Source organism: Perca fluviatilis, chromosome 1 (assembly GCF_010015445.1).
Source record: "Perca fluviatilis chromosome 1, GENO_Pfluv_1.0, whole genome shotgun sequence".
NCBI classification, from domain to species: Eukaryota; Metazoa; Chordata; class Actinopteri; order Perciformes; family Percidae; genus Perca; species Perca fluviatilis.
The window spans coordinates 32586867-32614528 of record NC_053112.1 but is presented as its reverse complement, the minus strand read 5'-3'; the positions used below and the strand labels follow the sequence as shown (position 1 = coordinate 32614528).

The following is a 27662-nucleotide window of genomic DNA, read 5'->3' as shown; positions in this document are numbered from 1 at the left end:
AAATGTAAAATATAACCAGATGTATTCTTTGCTGCAAATGTGAAATCCCAAGTCTAGTCAAATGGTCAGAATATAGCTCTTATTTGACATTCCAACCTGATTATTGTCTGAATGTTGAGATAACACTGTGCACTTTTTGAAAGAGCTTTGAAGAACCATGATCAAGGCAGTTTGTTGTATCCCCACAGGCGGAGGCAGATATTCTTTGAATCTCTGAGATCCACTGAGGTTAAATTCCTACACCTAGACTTCAGTCACAAAGTAGTGTTGAGCCTTTTGTCAGAAAGACCAAACAAATACAATAATGCACAGCTATACACTTACAATGCCAACACAGCACTCACACACTCACTTTTGTCTCTCTCCAAATGGTATATGCAAGTGATTTCCATAAAGGTGGGCCTCTTGAGAGGGAGCTGCAATAACATGGCTGCTCTTTGTTTCCCTATGCTGATTGACAGTAGATTGCAGTACACATTAAATGGCCATCAGGCCCATTTTTAGTTTTAGAAACAGGGGAGCAGGGCCCGTCAAAGGTCAATCCTAGCGCATAATGAACTGATGTCTCTCTCTCTCTCGCACGCACACACACACACACACACACACACACACACACACACACACACACACACACACACACACACACACACACACACAGTTTGAATAAAGGCTTTCCCTGGCTTATAATGTAACATTAATAACAAGGACCTTTAAACACACTTAACACTCTAAATATGCTGATGCTAAAGGGACAGATAGACATGGAGTCTAGACTGTCTTAGACTCTAGGGGTGTTCTGTTTTATCTTAATAATAAATGTTTGCTTAGTTTTGCTTTAGCATTATCCCATAGATCAGGCCTTATTGGAAAATGTTGTCAAGACACCGAAAACAGACAGATCTCTCTCCATCTGCTAATTTGTCTAGTTTACAGCTCTCAGAGCAGTGATTGCATCTACTGTAAGTGGGGCATTGTCCAAAATATAAATGTGTGTAATAACCATAAACTTACAGTATACACCATTAGTTCTACAGCGAGGACAAAGAAGCGGTAGACCATTCTGCCTAGTTCCAGTAATAGCAAATGTTTTCAGTACTAGTGCCATAATATACCCAACTGTCTGTACTGATGTAATGATACTTTCAGTAATACCTTACTTTGAGAGAAATGTTTTTTCTCCAAACTCTTTTTTAAATGTTAAATGTTGTTTGAACACAAACAAGCATATAATACAAAACATCTAATGCTGGCAAAATTCTGATTAATATAAAGAACTATGAAAATATAAGTAAACAGGATTTTCAGTCTGACCACAGTTTCAGTACCTTCTGTAACTTGATGATTTTTAATACACGGTGCTACATAATGACGCCTAGACACCCACTCTGAACCACATATTTATTTGGGTGGACAACATTTTCATCCCAGTTCGATCTTAGAGGCTTCTATCATTATAGGTGTGGTGAACCATCCAACCTGCCCACATCTCAAAACAATTAACAATTCTAGAAGTACAATAAAAACTCATTCAAAAGTATATCAATATCAAGAAGTGAAAGTGCAGAAACTATATGTGTGTATGTGTATGTGTGTATGTATGTGTATATATGTGTATGTATGTATATGTATATATATATATATGTATGTATGTATGTATGTATATGTATATATATATATATATATATATGTATATATGATGTGTGTATATATATATGATGTATTTTGCATGACAAGCACATTAAAAACAAAGACACATACAGGATGCATCCTATTTTTCCACTAACATACACTACATGTAATATTTATATTATCAAGACTATGGACAGCTATCCACACAAATCAGTGTTTTCCAATAGTGATGTGCGTTTAACAAAAATAATTTAGCCCCTTACTCATGGGGCTAAAGACACATTTTGTATTGACGTGTAATACTCAGCCCTAGTTAGTATGTTTGTATTTTTCCACACATTGAACCTGAAAACATTTTATATCTTTGTCTGCTGAGGTTCTTTTCTTCTAGGAACCAACGTTATGATTGTATGTTCTTGTATTATCCACACACTGCTTATGTTGTTAAGCTTCTCATTAGTTCAGATTATGGAATTTGCGACGACATACAAAATTCAGTCTGTACTCAAGTAAAAACATCGTCATACTTAAAGCGCATACGGTCTCCTCTTTATACCCGCACTTTCCTCCCTGATTGAAAGTTGTAATTAAGAGAGTCGGGAAGAATTAGATGCAGAATGAGCTGTCAGAAAGTCACATTTAAGTGAGGGATGCGTTGGTCTCTGCAGTAAAAAAAAATTAAATGATATAAATTGCCATTTAAGTGTAGCACAGGCTAATGTTTTGTCACAAATTAATGTGACACAAGGCAGCAATGACAATCAAGGGCTGCCTCATTTTAATTTGGTCGTGTTTAGAGGGCTTTTGTGAGGCGACAGCTTTACACAAATTAACACAATTGCCTGTTTTTATGAGGAAACCATAAATGTTTTTTCCCTCCTTTGCCAGCTAATGAGGAGAGAAAACGGCTTGTATCTCAGCGTTATGGCGATGCAGAGACGTCTGCAGAAGAGCAACACAGTGCTCTTATCCGCCCACAACCAGCAGAGAAAAGAACAAAGACAGAGGCTGAAATGGCTCCCTAATGAACTACAAGAGTTCTCTAATGTTTTGATGTTCCGATATGATCAGATATGGATTCACTCTGCTTTTTGCTCATTATAGAAATCATTGGCAGATTCTGTCACAGGAACACTTAGGATATTCTGCTTTACTCTGAGGAATTCATCTTTGGAGGGGCATTAGTGATAACTGCTGTTCAGTAATGGGATGAGGAACATGTTTGACGGAGTAGCATTTGGTTATAGTATGTTGTGTAAAAATTCTGCATCTGTTGACATTTACAATACTCGTAATCCTCTGCCCTCTCCATCATTTACAGGCTCTGGAGAGCGAGTTTGTGTCCTGCCAGCTCCACCAGTGGATCGATCTGATCTTTGGCTACAAGCAGCAGGGACCTGAAGCCACCAGAGCCCTCAATGTTTTCTATTATCTGACCTACGAAGGTGCAGTCAACCTCAGCTCCATCAATGACCCCATGCTCAGAGAGGTGAGGCTGATACACATTACAGTACATGCATATAAGCACACACATTTTAATACACATTAACTGTATGTACTACACAGCTGATTTAACTCCCTTGGCAGATCATGCCGAGTAAGGGAAAAAAACAGCGTATTACAGTAAGTACACTTGAGCAGAAGCCCTCTCAAATGGATGCTTAATCTGACTTTATTATAAAAGCATCTGTCCATTCAGTGCATCTGTATTTCAGGGATATTTTTGATGCCATTAGCCATGTTAAATTGGTTGATGAATGGCAGGGGAAAGCTAAGCTAACAATCTACTGGCAGGTATTGCTGAGCAAAGCCTTTCCCCCTGTGTGATACCTCTGAAAGCTATCCACCAAGTGTTCCACTTTAACGCCTTAAAGCCTCCTCCTTGGCTTTCATTCATTATTCATTATTCCCCTCACTTTGAACTGCTGCGCACACAAGCTACACAAAAAAGCAACCCCACAAAACACGGTGCTGAAAAGAAAAACACAGCTAGCTTGCCCACAGCCAAACACCGGTCTGACAACTTCACCAATCTGATGTAAAAGGCAGCTAGCCAGCAGCAGGCCAATTGACCTTGCTCACATCAGCCTTTTAGACGTTTAAGTTATGGTGCCAAAAGTGGCACACTTTTTTTTTTTTTATTCTCGTCAGAGTATGAGGCTTTATACAGGTTTTCTCCTAAAGGATAATTCCAGTTCATTATATCTTGTTTCTTGTTTTCCCAGTTTTGGCCATCATTTCAATTGGCTATGAGCAAAAGTCACTTACCAAAGTAATTGTTGAGATCTGAAAACATTTTAGATAGTGAAACCATAGTCTAACCCAGTGCACACAAGATAAACACTAATGGGGGGGCAGCACTATTCCTGGCACTGGTATAGAGTATTTTTTTAAATAGTTATTTGAATGTCAAAAAACACATTTTTAATGATTTATTGACAGTAAAATTGTGTACACAGCACAGAAACTACAGTATAATAAAGATATATTATATATAGATATGTTATATATTAAGAAGCATGCATATCCCAAATATGAATTCCTGCAGGAGGTGCTATTTTAATACCACTCGCATCACATGCACCTGCCTCTGATGGCTGTGTGTGTGTGTGTGTGTGTGTGTGTGTGTGTGTGTGTGTGTGTGTGTGTGTGTGTGTGTGTGTGTGTGTGTGTGTGTGTGTGTGTGTGTGTGTGTGTGTGTGTGTGTGTGTGTGTGTGTGTGTGTGTGTGTGTGTGTGTGTGTGTGTATCCATCCCATTGTCACTGGAACAGCCTGGCAGAAATAGTGGTCTATTGGTGATCTCTGTGTGTGTGTTTTAAGCAGAAGAATGGGTAATGGGCTGGGTGTGGAAATGGCCGGTGCACCCTGGTAATGAATCTGCATGTGCGTGTATGATTGGTGTGCGTGCTTGCTAGTGTGTGTGGGTGGGTGGGTGTGCGTGCGTGCGTGCGTGCGTGCGTGCAGCTAAAGGCCAAAGCACATCTGGATGGGAATTAGGGTGAATGAGGTGATAAATCAATGATCTACCCCTAGTGTCCGTGTCCGTGATGCTGCAGTCACTGAGCATGAAGGGCAGCAGAACAGTGGAGGCAAAAGGCTGCCCAGCCGCTTGATATACTTGATATATATATACTCATCTCCATTTAGACCACAATAAATAAGGACCTTTGCTTAAAGGATAATTCAGGTTTGTTACGACTTGGGTCTTGTTTTGTCCATCTTTGATAATAATGGCATTGTTCTCCACTATACCATTTCACTGTCAATAAATAAAATACACTAGACCAGTGCCAGGAAGAGGGGTGCCCCCATTAGGGTTTGAAGTGATTATTTTGTGTGCACTGGGTTAGACTTTATGGGAAATCTGCTGCATTGCTTTACAGAGAAAATGTTATTTTTCTTTTTCCTTGTAAATTAAACTGTTGAGAACTTATTTTGTGGAGGCGTCAATTTTTATGGAAAACATAGGGGGTTGTTTGTTTACATTAATTTTCCCAAACATCACAGTTGAATTGAAGATTACATTTGTTTAATATGTTCAGCATACATATGTGTAAAATATGAACTAATCAGCAGTTTGTCCAGTTTGTTGTTTTCTCCTTCCACTCCCCCTCCGATGCTGTGAGTCCAATCTGCTGGCTTTCACCTTTCGAAAACACCCTCAGTCTGAGCGCTTTAATTAGTTAAATAAACCAAAGCAGTGTTATCCCTGTGAGCTAAGCCAAGGCTCTCCTTCAACTGTGTTTGTACGGAAGGAAGCATGCCCCGTCTGTGCAGAAGGTGGAAACAGAGTTCCAGGCCTGTGCCTCGTCATGGCCGGGCGCTGGGGGTGGCTGAGGGCTGCAGGAGCTTTAAGACTGAGGGCTTTGGGTCTGAAAATGTCCCCAGAGTCTGCCACTACTGAGTGACAACTATTTCAGCCTGAGCTGTGGTCTGGGCCAGGCTAGGCCGCATTAGGACAGGCCCTGGGGCTGTTCATTGTCAGGCGGATGGGTCACAGACGTGTGTGTGTGTTTGTTGGTGTACGTTTGGGTCGGAAAAGGTAGTAATTGGGGCAGGGAGTTCTTTATTCCTGCCACACTGTTTGGCAGTCATTTACTCCCACCCGCCGCAACCCAAACACACACACACACACACACACACACACACAAACACAAACACACACACACACACACACACTCTTTGTATAGACCGTACCTTGATGTTTGCATGCATCCATTGGCATGTGTATACCTTTGTATATTTATGTGTGCTCATCAGCATAAATGCACATGTGTTTATGTGTAGATTTCTATTCTGGGAGAGAGTTTGAAATATCTCAGCACAGATTAGGGAATGTTGTGGAGACCACTGCTGTGTTTTTCAAAACCATGATTACTTCCTGTCCTGCCTCCGCCGCAAGTCAAATCTCATCCACCCTCTTTCTCTCTAAGAGAACTGCTGTGTCTCTGCACATGCATTCATGTGTATGCATGTGCACCCGTGTGCATGGCATGCATGCACATCTGTGTTGCCTCTCAGTGTATAAAGAGAAACACACCCTGTGTTGCCTTCTCATCGTTGTACAGGGCTTCCCCTCTTTCACATGTGATTACGGAAAATCCCACAGCCTCTCACACCAGTGACAAAACACAGAGCCCCGTCTGAATTGTACAGCATTTGCGTAATTCGGCAGAAGACGGGAAATATAACCACGCGAGTGAACCTGCTTTAACACTCAGCCAAAGTCACAAGTTTATTTTCTTTGGAGAATATACCCTTCACTGTATTTAATTTTTCCCCCCCCATTTTTAAAGAGAATTATCATCTAAAACCAAAGATACAGAGTGTTCCGCCACGCTGCTTGTCAACAATACAAGGCCATAGTAGTTATTCTTTTTATTCTATTCATAGAGTGAGTGTTGTCGGAGCGATTTGCATAAAAGCATGTTTTACACGGAGATCCATCTTGTCAAGTGGCTGAGTAAATCAAAAGGCAGGTTGGGACGTGTGAGCCGAGGGCGTCGCAGCCATTTAAATGTATAGAATATAGAAAACCTTCATCAGACACGGGCCAGCGCCCCCAAAAGAGATTGGCCTTGTGGATGGCCCCTCATATAATCACCTGAGCATTGCATTGGCATATAGGGATAGGACATGCTGACCTAGACTCGGCCACTTTCCAACGTTCCACAGCATCATAAATGTCAGAGCTGAACTTAATGAAGATAGGTTGAGTGGCTTTGAGGAGTCTCCTCCTCACATTAGCTTAAGCAAAATGCTCGGCTCTATAGGCAGAGGAGAGGGGAGGCACGTTGACCTTGAATGATGCACTGATGTCCTCTCACTAACAGACTAACTGAAAGAGATGGAAAAGGTGTCATGATCAGTAATGAGGTCCTGTGCAAAGGTGATCTTTGATATCATTCAATGAACAGAATGGCCCAAAACATTTTAATGTATGTAACACACCAGTCTTGATACACCCACAATACTGGATCAGGGAAGTATCTCTGTCAGAACTAGTATGCTTGCACACATGCAACATACAACATACAGTATATGCAGTTTTGGCTTGCGCACAGAACCACAGACACTCCTGCTAACAAGGAGACGGTTTTAAAATCTCTTCTGAAAGTTTCTAATCAGTGCTCCTCCTCCCCCAATGTGAAACAGGGACATTGAATCCAGTTTGTTTTATTTATTACCCATACTTTATCGACATGAATGCATGAGATGCACACCTCCTTTTCTGTTTGAGCTAGCCTCCCATAGAGTACTTATCATGTATTAATGTATGCCATTTCATACAGAGGATGATTTGAGTTATTCTGCGCAAAACGAAAGAAAGTTTTAGGTAGCGGTTAAGGAGGGGAAAGCAAAAGGAAAGTGCAGAACTACCTGGGTGGAGAAAATGTAAATGAAGTTGAGAAAAATTAGAGTATTGACTGTAAAATATTGGTGTTTGTGTGTATGTAGAATTATTCTTTGGTGCATGATTCTTAGCAGTAAAGAAGCAGATGAAACCTTGTAATAGACAATTGAGATCGCTCCTTCTCTGTGTCTCTCTGGTTAGTTTCAAACAATTGGTATGAGCAGACTAACTTCCCAACGTTTTCTCATGGAAATAACATACGCAGGCCTCAACCATGAGCTCATTCTCTCAGGCCTGGCCAAGTCAGGCTCAAACGTCTCAGCCTACACACACACACACACACACACACACACACACACACACACACACACACACACACACACACACACACACACACACACACACACACACACACACACACACACACAACACACACACACACACACACACACACACACACACACACACACACACACACACACACAAGCTGTCACTCCCACACAGCCAGTCATAGTGCACACCAACATACTGACATACTGTCATAATTTTGTGTTAGCCATTTTCTCTCTGCTTGTCCCTTTTTTTTAATAAACCATCAATCAGACTATATCATAGATTTTCTGCTAAATGTTGTTATACAAATCCCTACAGACACTTTTGTTTTCTGTATTTTGTTTGAGTTTTTTTTCTCCATTCTGTTTAGTTTGTATTGATATTTTTTTTAAAGTTTTTTTATTTTATTTTTTTTGCAAGCACATGAAACAATGTTCTTGTGTGCATTTTTTATGTTTTATTTTAACATTTTCTGATTCCAGTTTCTCAAATGTGATAATTAGCTCCTTTTCTGGGCTTTATTTATGTCATTATAAACTTACATAACAAGCATTTTGGTCTGTGAAAATGTGATTTTCCACCAACTTACAAACATATAAACCAGTTGAAAAAGTAATTGAAACAGAGAAATAGATAATGAAAATAATTAGTCTGTTGCAATTCTAGATACTAATAGTGTGATATTGTAGAGTTTTGGGATACGTTGGTGCCTGTGCATCTACACACTGCTGTGGGTGTGTTCCATCCCGTGCTAGTTGGCCTGACAGTGAGCTGTGTGATGATGTCCAGAGGCTGCTCGGCCGGCGTCTGCTCTGACATTTATGGTCCTATACCTCTTCATTAACACCACCTAGCCCGCCTACAAGCCTGCCTGTCCCGACCCTACTCTGATTTTTTGTGTGTGTGTGTGTGTGTGTGTGTGTGAGTGTGTGTGTGTGTACCAGTGAGAAAGCAAATATATGACATGCATGAACACAAGTGTATGCATTTTAACCCCTATGCTGCATTTTTTTTTTTTTGCATCTTTTTATTGAGACTCAGTAATCTTACATTTTTGAGCATGATGATATTATATGAAATATTTAGCATAAAAATGGTCAACCAGATTTTTATGACTGTTACCAAGGTATCTATCCCTTTAATTTCTGTCTATTTACAGTGTTTTAACATCAACGTGATGCTGATGGTTTTTTTATCCATTTAATTTCCTTGATTAGCCAGTGACATACAACACCATGTGGTTATTTATCTATTACTGTAAATGGATTCTCACACTACTGTGTCACAATATCTATCACTTTGAAATTGTAAATACTGTGATATATTTTTTCCAAATTGCACATCCCTAATATGATGTGCAATATGATCTTTTTACACCTCTTTACGGGGCATTATTGTCACATTATGCAATTTGTATTTGCATTTTAAATTCTGAAGCGCAACAATTCAAGACTGATTCCTTTTTTGTTTTCTTTCACTCTCCTTTCTTTTCCATTCCTTGCCCTCTCTTTCTTTTTTTCCCCTCAGGCTGTGGAGTCTCAAATCATGAGTTTTGGACAGACCCCCTGCCAGTTGCTCATTGAGCCACACCCACCCCGAAGCTCAGCCATGCAAGTGGTGAGTGATGCACATGCATACATGCAAACCGATCATCTTAGAAACCCACACAAACCACTATAATGTAGTCCTTCAATCTGAAAATATTACCATATAACCATCAGCCAACTGAGCTACAGTATCAACCATTGTGCTGCCTGTTTAATGCTGTCTCTGTCCTCGAGTGTGCCCTGATGTAAGCTCTCTGCTTTGCTTCATATAACTATTCTTTTTAATTTTGGACTCACTCGCTTCATCCTCCATTTACCTCCTACTTTCTCTTTATCCGTCTACAACTGTGGGAAAATAAAGTCTTGGGTTTGAAAGCATCTCCTCTCTCATCATTAGAGAGGTGTGTGTGAAAGGAAAAGATCACAAGCATTTGTGTGCATGTGTGTTTAGTAAGAGGTTTGCCGGGGAAAGGCACAGCTTTGCGCTGGAAACCTGGGTCGGAGCCAGATTTTCTACCTGAGCTTGAAGCAGAGGAGATCAGCAAAGGAGATCAATGAACAGCAGCAGTGAAGTGGCAGCTTTTTAAGGGCCAAGGAGTGCAGTCAGTGTGCCTGCTTGTGATGGGCCAAGGCCCCATGAGTCCCTATTAGTGTGGTGTCCCTGTGGCGCTGACAGCTGGCTGTAGACCACCACCCAGCGCACACATGCACTCACAGACACAAACTCAGGCTAGGGCTTTGAATCTGCCGCACTCATGCGCAAATTCCTATGAAATGTTTTTATTTTTACTTCAGCAAATATAGTTTTCAAACATAATATTCAGACACCATTATTCAAACACATTTCTTACCCTCCCCACCCCACCATACTCCTCCTAAACGCCCTGTTTTCTTTGCTTTTACATGTTCTTGCTCTCTACTTTCTCTCCATCCTCTCTCATGCGAGTGTGTTGTCAGAGTGTCTGCATCTGCCCGTGCTGGTGGTAATGATACTGTCAGTGCGTCTGGTTAGCTGTCAGACACACCGGATTTACTCAGGTCTGTTCCCGATGTTAACACTGATGTTCCTCTTCTTTACACGCAAGGAGGAAAATGGCTCTGTGTTAGAGCTGCTTAGTACAAACTTTGTGTATGAGCTCCTGTCTAACCAGGGAAAGAGTCTGATAGGTCAATGAATGTACTTTTTTGTTATGACTGCAATGTTGTCAGTTTCCCCTACTGTGTATGTATAAGTGATACGTTTAATGTAATGCAACTTCAATTTCATTTGTATTTTACAGCTCTTGTAAACATCAGTAAAAAGTAATCCTAAAACAGTTATTTTCATATTAGTCAGTTGACAGAAGAAATTTAATCATCAAAAAGTTTGATAACATTTTGCTCCCTTTTTTCTGTTTTATGTCTTGTGGTTAGATAAAACAGTCAATTTATCACATGTCATAAAAAAAACAACTGCTTAATAATGAGATGAATTGATAATAATGGTTAGTTGCAGTTCTTATCAGAAGAATAAAATTGATTTCAAGGAATTTAAAATATTTCACATGCTGTGTAGCTATCTGACATTTTAGTTCCAAACTGTGCTTACAGCACACATCATACTCTGGGTACTTACAGATCCCATCCAGACATGTTTTAAGAAAAACAAATACTCTGGACATAAATGTTCAAAATAATAATTTGTGTCTGATACTAAATTCTTAAAATGACATCTACTCCTCCCTCATTGAAAAATCAAAACGGGCTTCTAGTGTGAATCTCTGCACATATTTTATTCTGCACAGTGAACACACGTTATTAAGTGAAAGGGGACTTAAATGGAATGACTTGTCTTTTGTAACACTTTTCATTTTATTAATATATCAGTTGAAAAGTATTAATAAGGCTCTTCAAGATTCTTTCCCATCCTATCTTCCCGCATCGTTGTTTCAAAAGAGTTCTCTAGCCTTTTACCTGACTCTTTTTGTAACCTGTACAACTTAATTGCTGCTTACTGCTATCCTGCTCAAGCTCCCTAACTTTCTCTCTGTCCTTCTTTTTCCTCCCTCTCCCTCTGTTTTTTCCTCTATCGCTAACACCATCTGCGGCTGCTTCTCTCGTCTTTCTGTTTTGCTCGTTGTCCGCCGCTCCATATCTCGGCTCTTTCCCCTCGCTTCCCTGCGTCCCGTTGTCCGTCCTGGGGGCCTGAACAGTATCTTCTCCTGCAGACCCCGCTGATGTTTACGGAGCAGATGCAGCAGGATGTTATCATGGTGCTGAAGTTCCCATCCAACTCTCCCGTGACCCACGTAGCAGCCAACACCCAGGCAGGTCTAACGTCACCTGCCATCATCACCGTCACCGCCAACCGAATCTTTGCCGTCAACAAGTGGCACGGATTGACAGGTGAGAGATTCGTGTCCATGCACTCATTATAGTCTCTGTGCTATCTAAAACGTGCATTTAAGCATTTGATTACACCATTATACACCATTATTTTATCAGGCTGTTTATTCTGTCAGGCTGTCCTAGAAAGCTAAGTCAGACACGGGAGGCTAGCATGGTATGGCAATCTCACAGTAAAATAAAAAAACTGAAGGTGATGGAGAGGAATGAATACCAGCCCCTCCAGTCAATTTACGAACAGTCTGTTTTTAGGCAGGCTCAGAGGATAGTGATACTGACCCATCACATATCCTCCACACAGAATATGAGCTCTTGCCCTCTGGCAGGCGCTACTGAGTCCCTCACTGTAAACTTAATCGTTTTAAAAACTCTTGTTCCTACCTCTGTTAAACTTTTAAAAAATGCTGCTTGAGGCAGTAGAGTGTGCAATATTTTCATGGTGTTTTGCTGGGGGAGGGGAGGAGGGAAATAGATATGACGTGCAATATGTTTTTACCACAGGATTTGTGCAATGCAATTTTTAGTTGTGACTGCTACTGGTGCTCTATTGTTTTGTTTATAATTGTCAAGGCATTATTTATGTGTGCAGCTTGGCATCCAAAACAAATTTCCCTAAAGGGACAATAAAGTATATTGTATCATATCGTATTGAATGAATTTGTTCTGCAATTTTCCGCCATTGTGATTCTGCATCATATTAACCTCATTGGGTATTTTAGACCAGTACATACCATCTTTTGCTGCCACAGAATCATTTTTCACATTATCTTGGTTCATCTCTCCTCCATACTCGTAGTCTAATTCACCCAAGTCAAGAATTGACCTGTCTCGTCTCTATAGGATGGACGTTGATTTGGGAGACAGTTGACTGTGTCTACTGGATAGCAGTATCAAATGTGACACATGCAGCAGCCAGCATTAGGTCTCACGTCCACCTCCATACATCAGCCTCTCACTTCACAAAACCTTATTTACTCAACATCCATCCGGCCCCTGGAAGAAACATTAAATTTGATATCTCTGAATTTATGAGGATGAAGACTGATCGGTTTTTCACTACAATACAACCTCATCCATGCGCACCACAGACCAGACTGATTAACCTAATTGGTTTAGTTAGCTAGTATAAAAACAAGATGTGTGCTGTTCAGAAGTAGTTCATTAATTGTCAGGATTTACTGGAGTCTTTGTGTGGCTGTTGGAGCAGATAAAAGATAAGAATGGAAGGATGTGCATGTTGTAAATTCTTCTCAACAGGGGGCATGCCAACAATAAACATGAAGCATTTGTTCATGAGCATGTCGTAAACAACACAGTGCTGCAGACATTCACATTTTATCTTTTGCCTCTGGAGAAGATGCAGCTAATGGACAATGTACATACTGTTGTTAATCAACACTTTGGTAAAAGTAATGGTTTGTCACATTCTCAAAAGTTTAACAAAGATTTAACTTAACTAATTGTTGTAAATTGAATAGTATTGATGTTTGGAATGTTGATCTGACAAAATGAGCAATGAGAGACATTTTTCAGTATCTGACATTTTAGAAACTGAATCACTTAATCACAAAAATAATCTTCGGATGTCATATAATTAATAGTTGCAGTCCTGCTCAGAGGAGTCTCATACATTAAAAAGGATTTGCTACTTTTCTGTCTTATATCATTATAACTCTGTCTTTTGGGTTTTGGATCTGTTTGTCAGAAAACACAAGCCATTTGAAGACGTCAACTTAGGCTCTGGAAAATTGTGATTGTGGCATTTTGTTCTGTAGTCAGACATTTTATAGTCTGAATAATTAATTGCTTAATCAATAAAAAATGTAAGCTGTTGATTGGTAATAAAAAGAATCGTAAGTTGCATCACGACATTAAAGCTTGAGTGCGTAACTTTTTGATATTAATAAACGTCCGTTACATTCAAGCCATCGCCAAATCAGTTTCTACAAAGCTAATTAAGACTATCAGCTCCACACAACTCTCTCTGTATTTCTCAGTTTAGCTGTGTTCAGAAGATTGTGTCATCCGGTGACTTTCCCGCACAGAAGCTCAAGTGAAGATAATTACCTCTTCTGAAGAGTCTGTTTTTTTAAATCCTCGGTGTCCTCCTTGGCTACTAGCAACTGCATGGAGGAGGGGTGGGGGCGTGTGTGCAATCACGGAAGACTTGTATCATCTGGACGCGGCGGCAATTTTGTTGTCATTACTTAGAATTCCTCGTGGGGGCGGCAGAAACTACACACTGTAGCTTTAAACTATGTGAGCAGCATTCTTTGCCAAAAGGCTGAAAGAAATGCTATTTTAATTCTTGCTTTTACACTTGAATACAGATAAATCTGTTGCGCTATGTTTTGAATCTGTTTACCAAAATAAGCTAAAGGGACTTGGTTGAGCAAAGAATTGTGGTTTGTAGCATGTAGATGGCATAAAGAGTTGTATTTTTTTTTACTGTGGCCTTGGTAGCTCTGTGACATAATTGATGTTTAATTTGCGGGATAACTCTTTGGTCAGCAGGTGACACTGTGACTATATGGTTATAATTTTCAGTGTGGTTATAATGAACTGAAAGCCAGCATCTACTTCGCAAGGCCACATGATTACAATATTAATCCAATCTGTCTTCTTCTCTGTCAGGTCATCAGAGCTCAACGGTGCAGGACCAGCAGTACCAACTTCCTGTGGAAATTGACCCTCTGATAGGTATGCTGTCATTTATGACTGTAAAAGAGTCCACACACATGCATATTCTTTACATAGTGTAAGTTTATATATGCATGAAAATGATTTTTTTTTTTTTGTGGGTTTGTGTATGAATCCTGCTGGCATCTTGGTGACTCATGGCAGTCTGCAGCGGTGTGTCCCTGGACAGTAGATTAGAGTTGTTTCTCAGCCTCTGCCCCAGTTCACTCCTCATGATATAGGCCCTGCTCTCACACTAGGCCATTTGCATGCAAATTGGAATGCAATGAGCTGTGGCCTAGGCCGGCATTTCATCATCAACTCCCCCTCTTTCTCCCTCTCAATCGTCCCTTCCCTCCCTCCCTTTCTGCATCCTCTTTGGTTTAATTTGAGCGGAGGGAAAGGACGCGTGTCAATGGAAATGAATATGAATGCGGTAATAATGTGTGATTGAGAATGCACGGCGGACGGCTGTCAGGACAATATGGGCGCCTCTCATCCTTCACGACTTGTTGATGAGCAGGAGAAGAGTGCCGAGCCGCAGTGATGTATGGGATGCACTGTTGGAGCAGGGAGAGACGAGCCACTTCTATCTGCTCCCACCTTCGCCTCCGCCGCTTTGCTGCAGCCTTGCACGATCTTACGCACATCTGCAAGGGAGGCGGTTCTTTTTCTGTGAATGTTGTGGTCACTCTTAGTCTCAACAGACCATTTCCACACATTTTCTTTTTTCTTCTCCAAACACTTGACTACTGAAAATAACCAGGGTTTAGTCTCACATATTCATCTTTATCTGCACGTACAATATTTCTCTCCTTTACTGCCCCTCTTTACAGGAGTAATACATGAAATCTCTGTCTGTGCATCAGTATTTATATTGCATGTTTTTATGAGCGCTCTAAAGTTTGTCATTTGTCACTGAAAGCACACTTTTCAGACAAATTTGTATACTATAATACTTTAATATTTTTGTTTCTAACACTAAAGCATAAACAATGTACTAAATAATATATTTTTGTGTTTGTGTTTCGGGGGAGGTAGAGGGGATTTCTGTGCTTGTCAGTAATATATTTACACTGTTTGCATTCCAGGAGGACTCTGAGCTAAACACAGTAAATTGAGGTTGAGCCATCTATGGCTTTGGGAAATGTTAGAAATGGGTTGAATTATTGGTTGTAGCAGGTATGCTGGACTATCTCAGTTTCCATGCTCGACAGTCTTCTCGGACACCTGTTCTCCAGCGCTTGTGACCCCACCAAATAGGAAATACTTCCCAGTGGACATATCTATCTAGAAAAGAAACAAAACGTACCACTTACGGAAGAGAGATCGTCAATAAATTTGCTTTCCAACCAACCATTGGCTAAATTACACAACCAAGATGAATTTGCAGTGTGTGTTCTACTTTGAGTGGTGTGCATATTTTGTCCTCGCTCTATCATTACTCTTCGACTCTCACGGAAAAATGTGAAGTCCCGTAAACTTAACATCCAGGATGTTTTATGTATTCTCTCACAAATCTTCTTTGCATCGTGCGCTGAAACTTATGTGGTGGTGCATTGGAGTGTGAGCACTTTGAAAGTAGCTGATACATGTAAACCGTAAACTGTGTGCCTGGTCATAGATTTAATATTTCTGTGCACATCTGTACGTTTGTATGAGCTCATTTTCTTTGTATTCCTCTCTCCTCTCCAGCCAATAACGTGGGCAGTCATCGTCGTCAGATCTCAGACCTGCTGGACCAAAGCATTCAGATCAGCTCACAGTGTTTCGTCATCACAGCCGACAACCGCTTCATCCTTCTGTGCGGCTTTTGGGACAAGAGCTTCCGGGTTTACTCCACTGACTCAGGTACTGTATAATAATGGTACACTTCTCCACTTCAGCCCTCATTTCCTCAGGATCACAAAACGTTGTTCTGTTTGGGTACACAATTTTGTCCTAGATTTACATGCATGTAACTTCATATGTATCTTTGTCAAAATAAGGCAACCATTTTGTTGTCACTGTATAATTTGTGTAAATCAGTTTGGAGTCTTAACATGCACATATTCTCTGCCACTAAACTCTTGGCTTGAGATCTTTGCTTCAATGTTTTTATGTCTCACTCTCTGAGCTGACCAAATCCTAAATGAAACTGTACAAATGCATTACACTTTTTGGTTGGAACAGAATAAATTTACCCAAAAGTCTCTGGCCCAAAAAACAACGGTCTGCTTGGTCTCTGGCACATAATAGCAGGAAACCCATGAGCCACATCAGGGTGTATTTTTGCACTAATATCAAAATCTAATGGGCACATGGTCATGAAATTTATTGAGCACATTCATACTACCCAGAAGATGAAATATTTGTCCTTTACTCTTTTTACCATCAAGCCAAAATGTCAACTCTGAACATAAGATGTCTCATAAGCAAATATTGCCATGAAATTTTATGAACACATTCATGCTATTAAAGGGGTGAATGTTAACAAACCACATGGCCTTTCCTCTAGCACCATCCTCAGGACAAACTTTTTTTCTTTTTTTTTTTTTTTTTTAGCTCCACTGCTAGTAAGGCTCTAGACAGAAAGACGCAACAGATCATCAGTATCATCATTATTTTGGTTTTGTCCAACACTTTTAAACTGTGACGTGCAATGAACATTTCAGCCTCTAGCAGCCGCCAGTACCCTAGACTTTAGATTCTCAGTACTGTAAACAATACAGTATACAGTCTCAGCTGTTTGCTATGCCATGGATGGTGTGCTCTGCTTTACTGTACTGTGCTGCATTGTATTGTAGCTGAATACATTTACACGATTTCTCACTACAGTAGGGCTCTCTTTATTTTCCATTCTTATTTTTTGCCAGTTCATGGCATGTGTGCTGTATTGAAGTTGAATATACCTGAAGTCTGTTTTCGTTACTTTAAGATGCTTTCAATTGTAGCACAAAACTCTGTTTCAGTTTAAAGCCATTGCGGTGAAGTTTTGGATTTTTCTAATTACAGTAATTGATGAAAAATCTATTGCATAAATAGTGAGTACCTCAGTATACTATATATATATATATATATATATATATATATATTTTCACAGTAGCATTGTGTATGACTCAATTCCACTGACTTGCTACATATACTTACACACACACACCATCAGGTCAGGGGTCCTAAATGAAACTGTCTGAAGCTTCATCTCTATACCCGGCTCCTCAACTCTTCTCCTGATACCCCATTCAGAACCCTACACACATCTATACAACACTCTCTGATTTAATTTCTATAGGCCAGGGCCTCCCTGCCTTTAATGGAGGAGGGAGGGAAGGAGGGATGGGAGTACAGAGATAGCTCTATTGTGTGACTGCCACCGGGGTGTGCGACTGGAACGTGAACACAGTTTAATCGCACACGCTCAACAGCTGCCACCGAGGTCCCTAAAGCCCCCAGGTTAAAGAACTGAGGGATTTTATCAATTACAAAACTTGATTGGAACACGTGCACAAAACACATACGCCTGCGTGCACACACAGCCAATTTGATTTGTCTGTGTGTGTGTGTGTGTGTGTGTGTGTGTGTGTGTGTGTGTGAGAGCGAGCATGGTAGCCATTATTGCTGCAGCCATCATTAATTATTTTCAGTGTTTATAAAGATGTCAAACATTTTATATCTTTGATGTCTCTGTTCTTCTTTGGAAGTTTAGTCAGTGACACGCCCAGTTTCATAACAACCCTCATGTTTGCAGTGAGGTACAGCTTAATTATGCGATGGACAGTGATTTTGACACCCAGGCAGAAATGTCATGTGTTGCAAACGATCCACTGTTTGACTGCAGAGGTCACACTATGAGGAGCGTAATGAGCATTAGACAGCTAGACAGTGGAGCTGAAGTCTGGAAATCTGACAGCAATTAGCCCCTTTATATATACACATGGAGCGCACTGCATGTGCACAGGCACACACACTCATACCACAAGAGTTGGAACAAATATTTGTTCTTGTCTGGGAATTAGTACATGTCTGACCTTGTGTGGATCTTGTAGAACTACTAGCCAAGCAGACTGATGATCAACAAACACATTGCGGGGAACTCCAAAGAACTACACGTAGCAATACATTTATCCTCATTTTTTGTTATTCAGGTGCAATATGAAATAACAACCATATCTTATAATGTATTGTTCAAATGTTCTAATCTATTTTTCATTACTTTCTTGTTTAAAGACAATGCCTATAATAATACTGATTCTTGTGCGTGTACTTGTGTGCTTTTGCAGGCAAACTGACTCAGATAGTGTTTGGGCATCGTGACGTGGTGACGTGTCTGGCTCGCTCGGAGTCGTACATTGGAGGAGACTGCTACGTCCTGTCAGGCTCCAGAGATGCCACCCTGCTGCTGTGGTACTGGAACGGAAAGCACAACAGCATTGGAGAGAGTCCAGGCAGTAAGTACACAGGCAAACCAGCCTGAATGTGACGAGCGCAACACACACACACACACACACACACACACACACACACACACACACACACACACACACACACACACACACACACACACGGGTATTCTCTGAGTGCTCTCTCTCCCAGACAGTTGTGACTGTGTGATTTACGGCCTCCCTCTGTAAAGTAACAACTAGTTTCGTCTGACCAGGCCAGGCCTCCTGAATACAGATTGGATTTCGCAGCACTGTTGCAGCAGGAACAGCTTTCGATAATGTGTTTGAGATTGTGTGTGAGTTTCCGTGAGACCAGATAGTGTGTGTGTGTGTGTGTGTGTTTGTGTGTGTGTGTGTGTGTGTTTGTGTGTGTGTGCGTGTGTGTGTGTGTGTGTGTGTGTGTGCGCGCGCACGCGCAAATCTGTCTTTAATGTGAGTGAAAGTGAGGGCCACTTAGAGACGTTAAATGTGATGTTGGGGGTCGTCGGCCAGCACATGAAAGTTCACCACCATCCGAGGGCCACGGGGTCACGCTAGTCGATAAAAGTGAAAAATGTCATGGGCTTCTCTTACGTTACCATAACATATGGCATTAGCCATGATCAAAGCATCGCACACACATTGCTCAGCCCTTAGCCTGCTCGGTGCTAATTTGGTCAGCTTAGATTGTTGTTAAGTGATCCATTACAAATGGGCTGAAATTTATGACAAATTGTGATTTGGTTAATAAGCCACATTGGTTTTTGATTTGGAAGACAGTGTAGACTATTGTTTGTCACTTACCTCATATACACTGATGTGGGATGTTGGAATCAAGAAAAATATTTTCTTATTCCTTCATTATACCACGTTAATTCACAGGGATTTTCAAATGTTTGGTAAGAAAAGGATAAATGCTTTTGTGAGTTGAAAAACATGAACCACATTTTCATTTTCTGCTCTCATTTTTATATCGTGTTTTTCTCTTTTGGATCGTTTTATTTTACTTAACAAAAAACGTAACAACATGACAAAAAGTATGGGCACTTTACAGGGATGGATATGCTGCGTAGATTTTATTCTATTAGCTGACGTTTCAGCAACACTGACTCCTTTTAGAGCCTTATTTTAATCATCCTCAAATTTGCATTTCCTTATGGGATAAATAATGCATGTTGCAAGGTTACATGATGTTTTAGATTAAGTGACACAAAAAAATGACCGTACTTCGTGTCCTGAGTAAAACAATGTAACTACATATTTTCTAAGAATCGGCTGTATTTGGATTGCTTTATGGAATTATTACATGCCTAAAAGGGTTTTGTGTGTACGTATGTACCAGTGCATGTGCTGTACATGTTCTTATGTAAGCATGCATGTGTGTGTCAGTATAACCTCAGTCAGCTCAGTGCAGTTACCACGCTGTAGCTAGAGGAGCAGACAAAGCAGTCGTCATCCCAACCCTTCACCACCACAATGTGATGCACCATTGCCCCAGACCGCAGGAAGCTCTCCCAGACATGAAGCTTTGACACACACACACACACACACACACACACACACACACACACACACACACACACACACACACACACACACACACACACACACACACACACACACACACACCAATAAAATGCATACAGACAGCAGACTTTTTCTTTATTCCTCTTCCAAAAATTAAACACTTTCAAGCTAAAGTCTCCACATACACTGCATTCACACACATTCCTTCTCATGCATAATGCCCTGTGAACATCTCGCACACTTCATAAGCTTGACACAAATGCATTTGAATGGCTGATATGCACATGTACACATTGACCTATGCACACTTGGTCCCTGCTACAGGCAGATGTTGTTGTCGTGCACAGAAGCAGAGATTCCACAGACACCAGTGCCATCTGCTGGCCACAGTGGGGAAACAGTACATTGAGAACTCCTTTAGTTTTTTTTGTTTTTTTTCTTTCAAATTAAGTCCACACTGAAGATTAAAATACTCTCTTTAGCGGTAAAATCAGCATCGATGTTTGAGAATAACTGTAAATTGGTTATCTTTCGGTGTATAGATATAATAGTTCTCAGGTGCACAAAATGGTAATATACGCACACCAACATGCATTTATCATTATATTTATCACACACACACACGTACATATAGGTTTGTGGTTGAATGACATTTAATTGAGTCTGGATCTAGTATCAAATCTGAAATTCTCTTTCTTCTCTTATTGAGGTTTAGCTTGCAACAACAAATGTCCTAAATGACAAAAACTCAATTATTGACATTCAAATACATTGTAATACTAAAGATTTTTGCAGCTATATTACATATAGAAAGGTGATGAGAAATCTGGCTAATATATAAATGGGATCCAAAGTTGAGTTGGCTTTTGGATCCAACACACACATACACACACGTCTAGATAGCTGATACCCTCCTCAGTGTCCCAGCTCCAGTCATATACAGGTATAAGATTGTAATCAGATGTGGCGCTAATTCAAACCAACAGGCAGGCAGAGGCTGAAAAGGTTAACTGATACACCAATATATCAGCTTTATTGATCTTCTCTGAGCAAAACCCAACATCATGCTTTAATCCACGAGCTTATAGGTCATAAGTTTGCTTTTAGTGACGTTGAGGATGTTAGCCAGTTAACTAAATGAAATGTAGACGTTGAGGCTGTCGACCTGGTGTGACCAGAGTTTAGCCGACTGAGCTTGTCCTCTAGTTGGCTTCAGTGAGCAGTATGGTCGGTATAGAGTCTTTCTGCTACAGTAAATCTAATTAAGGATTAACAGAAGCTGAGGCTTTTGGGAGAAGACTTATATCTTATTAGTGAACCTGCGTTGAGTTTTATGTCGTATAATTGAATTAACGGGAGAAACTGCTTTAACAAACTCTGAATAGTTTGGCCAAGTCAGCAAGAAACTGCACTTCTTTCAAAACTGCTGAAAAAGCATTACATATCACTGGCATTTATTGTAAGAAATGAATTATATTAGAAACAATTTTACTGAAACTACAATGCTGTGGAGCAGTTTGGGGTTGACATACATATATTTTTAGGGGAATAGTTTCACAAAGCATTTAAACATGAATCATGTACTGAGTGTTATTGCCCTGTGTTCCTCATTTTGGGCTGAACTGCCCTGTGACAGCAAAGAAGAAGACGGGGTCATTAAAGTCAAGACCCCCCTCTGTGAGACATGAAACCCTAATGAACCCCACACTCCAGTTCGGGGATGCTACTACTGGTCACTACATGCACACACACACACACACACACACACACACACACACACACACACACACACACACACACACACACACACACACACACACAGTGCATACAGCATCTGCCTGCAATTAATCAATCTACATTTAAAAAAAAAAAGATTAAATATAAAATTCCAACAAAGTCCATGCTAGTGTGCATGTGCTCGCAGACAGAGAAGACAGACGGAGAAGTAAAAGGTAATTTTGTTTTGTCGCTCTCCCAGACAGCTCGAAACAAAACAAAATCACACAAACTTTATGACTTGGACCTTAGCTTACTCTTATTCCCTCTGGCGCTCTCTCTCTCTCTCTCTCTCTCTCTCTCTCTCTCTCTCTCTCTCTCTCTCTCTCTCTCTCTAGTGCAGAAACATCTGGATCCAGTGAAGGCAGTCAGGGGGAGAAGGTTTTAAAGATAGGGAGAGGCAGAGGGTGACAAGTGCTAGAAAAGGAGAGTGAATGAGGGCAGAAATGTATGTGCAGGATAAAAGGCTCAAAGCCTCTGCAACAAGCTACTGTACATATACTGTACTTCTATATAGAAACCCATCTAACAAATTTCTTCTGAGCTGATCTTTTGACATGGTTTTATTTTTAGTTCCATACATTATTGCTTGTTTTGCCTGGGTTTTTATTTGGCTGTTCATAATGTACAACAATGCATTTTTTTACTGGAATAAATTTCCTTCATCTTCTAATGTTGAAGTTTAATGTTAAAAAGTTATTCTGTTACTCAGCATTGACTGGTGCTTTAAGCAATGAGTCTATTAGAATTCTTTGCATTTTGCTCCCTCAGGTGACCAAAAGTAGTAATGCATCTTTTTGTGACGCTGTTGTCTGTAATAGACATACCTATTTTGTTTCTTTTATCCTAGCAGAGTTTACCACACCGCGGGCCATCTTAACGGGCCATGACTGTGAAGTGACGTGTGCGAGTGTGTGTGCAGAGCTGGGTCTCGTCATCAGTGGCTGCAAAGGTGAGATTGTCTGTCCGTCTTTATTAATATGTCCAAAATGTCTATCTAACAACACAACTACACTGACTAGAGTGAAATAATCACCCTGCTTTTCTAACTTGATTTATAATGTTATGTTTGCTCAGAGGGTCCTTGTCTGATCCATTCCATGAATGGGGACCTTCTGCGGACCCTGGAGGGCCCCGAGCGCTGCCTGCGGCCTCGTCTCATCCAATCCTCCACTGAAGGACACTGCGTGATCTACTACGACAAGGGGCAGTTCTGTCGCTTCAGCATCAACGGCAAACTGCTCGGACACATGGAGGTGGAAGACAGCATCAAGGTGATGAAATTGAATATCTGCGTGAGCATGCATGCGAATGTGCACTTGCACATGTGTGTCTGCACCACATCAGTGTATAATGTCCTCTTACTGATTAAAGGCTTTCTTACGGTTGGGAATTTGAGAAAGGTAAAGGGTCTGCACGCCTCGGGGCAAACTGCGGCTTCACATCTCTTTTTATTCCCTTTCACACGCATACACCAGAGGAAATGGTCCTTTTGATCCACGGCCCTGTTGTCAGGTCAAATTGCGTCGGGCGGCGGTGGTAGACAACATTCCAGAGGAGTGGTCAGCTCTGGACACCAACACCATTAACCATCCTCCAGCGCAAGACGACACATTCCCCATTTCCCACATTTCCTCCCTCGTGGTCAGAGTGACACAAGATAGCAGCTACTGCCTTTGGTTTCCTGACCCTTTGTTTCCGGTTTGGCCTGGGAAATGTAAGCTAGCTCTGACAGACAGCCGCACGCCTGTTTCCTATTAAGAAACCTCTCATGCCCACTGGCTCCTAACCTGCCAACCAGCCTGCTCCCACACAAAGCCACAAATGTAACTTGTAAAAGACGTGATTAATGAGCACACACACCGACAAATGCTGATTGATTGTATTAACATCACTGGGAACGTTGCAAGTGTTCAGTTTGCAGGTTGCAGAATACTTTATTGTGTCTTTAAGAGAAACTAATGATAGCTTTAGATGCTTGTGGAGTTTGCCAGAGTTCCTTCTAAAGCAGTGAAGCTGTGACTTGGGAACAGTGTGGGCCACTGCCGGCCTTGTCAGCTCTCCTCTGCTGTTGTAAATTCCAGCCATGTCAGATGGCATTAGGGAAATCCTAACATCTTGGAGTGAGGCTGTGAGAGTCTCAACCCCCCTTAGCTCCACCCTCCCTGGTCTGAGACTCAAAACAGTATTTAGTGCACTCATGTACATACCAGAATCAATCTTCTCAGGCCTCGAAACCTCTGCACGGTACGACTCCAGGATAAATAAGTGTTTGTCCTGGCCTGCAGTATCCACTTAGAAAGAGAGAGTAAGACTGGAAAGAGAGCGAATGTTTGCACTGTAAATTTATAGGGGTCTGGAGTCAGAGGTTAGATGACAGGCTAACAGTCGGCATCCTAGTCTAATAGCAGAATCGAGTGACAGAAGCCATACTGAATGGATTAGTCTTTTAAGTACTAGTATAACTCAGACAGTGTAACCATTCCAGCAGTTTTTTCACTGCCTTCGTCCGTGTAACGGGGGGGGGGGGATTAACAGCACCATAAATTAAACTTTTTACCTTCCCCAGCCTCAAAATCCACCCACTGTTCCCCAAAAGAAGTAGGAAATATGGGCATTAAAAGTGCATGTGTTTCTGCTGGAGTCATTTTTTAGTCATCTGAGCCCGGGTAGCCATCTTAGCTCCCACAGAGCCATCGGCCATCTTGTGTGACCGCCCAGTGGCAGAGGACTGATTTATAATGTCTGTCTGCAGCCTCCTACCTGGCCAGGCTGACATGTCTGCCAGCTCTCCTGCCTCCTGCTGGGCTTCAGTCAGGTCATGGACTCCATTAGTAGATACACAGGTGCATTAATGCAACACAGTAACTGCTCTTATATTCTTTCTTTTTTTGGTACTTGTGTAGTATGTCATCTGTTCTTGCAGAATATTTCTGAGAAACAACAAGCTTATGAAGTCTCTCATCAAATTTAAAGGTGCACTAGTGAATATTTTTATATTAACAGAGGATCCAATGACTGCCTGTAACTCCGTAAAAGGGGTCGCTGGAGGAGTGCTTCTGCAGTTCCCCTCAGCTCTACAGAGCAGCTTAGTGTCTTTCAGCTCGTTGTCTTGGTTTTACGGCCCACAACCTTACTGTTGGTTCACTCTCAGCCCTTGTTTCCTTCCGCATCAGGCAGTTGTTTGCAACAAAAAAAGCTTTGAAAAAGCCCACTGCATGCTACTTTCCGAGCATCAAACAGCAGACAAAGAGAGCAACTACCTAATAAAGTGAAGCATTTTGCAGCTAGAGCCAAATGTTCCAGAGAAGTTAGTTGATGGCGAAGCAGAGCTAAAAGGAGAGTAGACATTGGACTTAAAACATCATGTGGATGTAAATACGACTCCCAATGAATGCTAATGTTATGTCAGCTGGTTGTGTAAATAAGACACTAACATGTTCACTATAACAACTATAAAGGTGATAATACGTCAATGTTGCGTTTTCATCTTCTTCTGCTGCCCCCAAGTGGCCAAAAATCCCATCAAAGCTGCTCTCAATTTCCAGTTTTTCAATAAAAGCTTGCCACTTTTATGGCAGGTATAATGGTTCACAATTTTTCCCCGTGTACTCGTTTGCACTGTACTTCAGTCTAAGTGCATTGATCATGATTGGCTGAATTGAGCATTATCTTTATCATTGTTGTCAGATTAGCTCTGAATGTTGATACAGAAGACAATTACTGTACACACAAAACAGACCCACACCACACAAATCAGACCCGCGCCGCACTCAGTCACGCTCCATTCCCAGCCATCTTGGATGTTGATCTAACGTGGCAATTTAGGCTGGATTGATTCTCGAGGCCTCCTGCCAGCGTGCAGCATGCGAGTGCATCGTTTTGTCTGTGCCCGTCTGTGCGAGCGCCTTCAAATGCTAGTCTGGTGCCTATCTTTAAGTGGGTGCGTGATGAGAATGAGAAACCGAGCTTGTGTGGTAGGAAATTCCACAAACTCTTTTTATACAAAACATTTGCCTAATTTAGGCTGCACTCTTTCTCCGTCCGTCCACTGTGTACAGCTCTTGAAGGGTTATTTATGTTTTCCTTACCAAGTCAAGTTCCTGAAAATGACTTGTTCCAACTTCCAAACTGAAGTTTAAGTTTCATTTTTCCATTTAATGTGGGCCTGATTCAACACACATGCTGCTGGTGATTGACGCTGAATCGCAGCAAAGCGGCCGCAGTTAAGAGACGGACGAATTCGGTGTCATTAAACCACAAACGAGGGAAGCTCTAAATTAGTGTCATTTGCTGCTTTTAGAACTCACATTCTGCCTCGTCATTTCATCGGCTACCGTTACTTGCTGATTGATGCTCCTGACTCTTTCGGTTTCAGCTTCCACTATGCACTGTGCCCATAATAAACTCCAACACGAGACTTGATTTGTGTACGTCTGATTCCCGAGGGAACCATTCAGCTGTTACAGTTTGCAGGAAAAGCAGATGAGACGAGTAAATCTTTGAGCCTCACTGTGGGGAGCCATCTTTGTTGCCAGTCAGGGTCTGTGTACAGAAAGCCCCTAAGGATGGCGGCGCTGAGCTGTACTTTGGCTTAAGAGATAAACTGGTCCCAGATCACCAGTCCTATTCGGAGACTATTTATGCATGTGGTTCCAGGTTGGATAGCTTTGCTGCTAGGTTGTTTGATTGAAGGACCGGTAACCGATGATCAAACAAGTCAGGCAATGACGTCGCGGAGTCATCTCACATCATTTTTTAAGACTATTTTTTGGGGCTTTTCCCTTTATTCGATAGTGAAGGTGGATAGACAGGAAAAGGGGGAGAGAGAAAGAGTGGGAATGACACGGAGCAAAGGGATTTGAACCCCGGGCCGCTGCAATAGACTCGGCCTACGTGGGGCGCACGCTCTACTGGGTGAGCCATAGGCCACCCCAGAAATCTGACATCTTACTGTAAAAGCTGTAAGGATCCGGAACGTCCCGAAACCAAAGAGTGAACAGGCAATTGTCAAGCTCATTAAAAACTGAACTAGTTCTCTTTCCCTCTTCGCCAGGCCATGTATCTGAGTCGGGATGGCCAGTATCTGCTGACAGGCGGAGATGGAGGTGTAGTGTCTGTGTGGCAGGTCCACGACCTCAAACAGCTGTTCACCTACCCAGGCTGTGACGCAGGAATCCGCTCTATGACCATGTCGCATGACCAAAGGTAACAAAACACATCCACACAAAGAAAGCACAGCCCAGCCAATAATAGGCCGATACGTTCAATATTTGAGTGTAAAAAATCTGATAGTTATTTAAAGGCAGCTGGTTTTTGTTTGTGCATAAACACATAACATTATGATAAGGATCCATTATTTTCAGGGGTTTTTTGTGAATGCAACATGTAGAGTTTGTCAGTCCTCGCTGTTTTTTTGGATTTTCTGTACTGCAATTTCTTAATACTTCTTGGCCGACATACAATACTCATACAATATATTTACAATAAGTTAATATCAGCTGGGCTGTTGTATTGGTCTGGCTCTAATA

At 41.3% G+C, this 27662-nt stretch overlaps 1 protein-coding gene across 1 annotated transcript in view; it reads left to right on the top strand.

Annotated features, from left to right (window-relative positions):
• lrba (LPS responsive beige-like anchor protein) overlaps positions 1-27662 on the top strand; it is a 196431-nt gene that overhangs the window by 166626 nt on the left and 2143 nt on the right. The window contains exons 48-56 of the mRNA XM_039799595.1: positions 2951-3118; positions 9345-9434; positions 11557-11749; positions 14384-14449; positions 16124-16279; positions 18688-18855; positions 22982-23083; positions 23209-23405; positions 27188-27339. Coding sequence (XP_039655529.1) covers positions 2951-3118; positions 9345-9434; positions 11557-11749; positions 14384-14449; positions 16124-16279; positions 18688-18855; positions 22982-23083; positions 23209-23405; positions 27188-27339 — 1292 coding nt within the window. The remainder of the gene's footprint in view (positions 1-2950; positions 3119-9344; positions 9435-11556; positions 11750-14383; positions 14450-16123; positions 16280-18687; positions 18856-22981; positions 23084-23208; positions 23406-27187; positions 27340-27662) is intronic.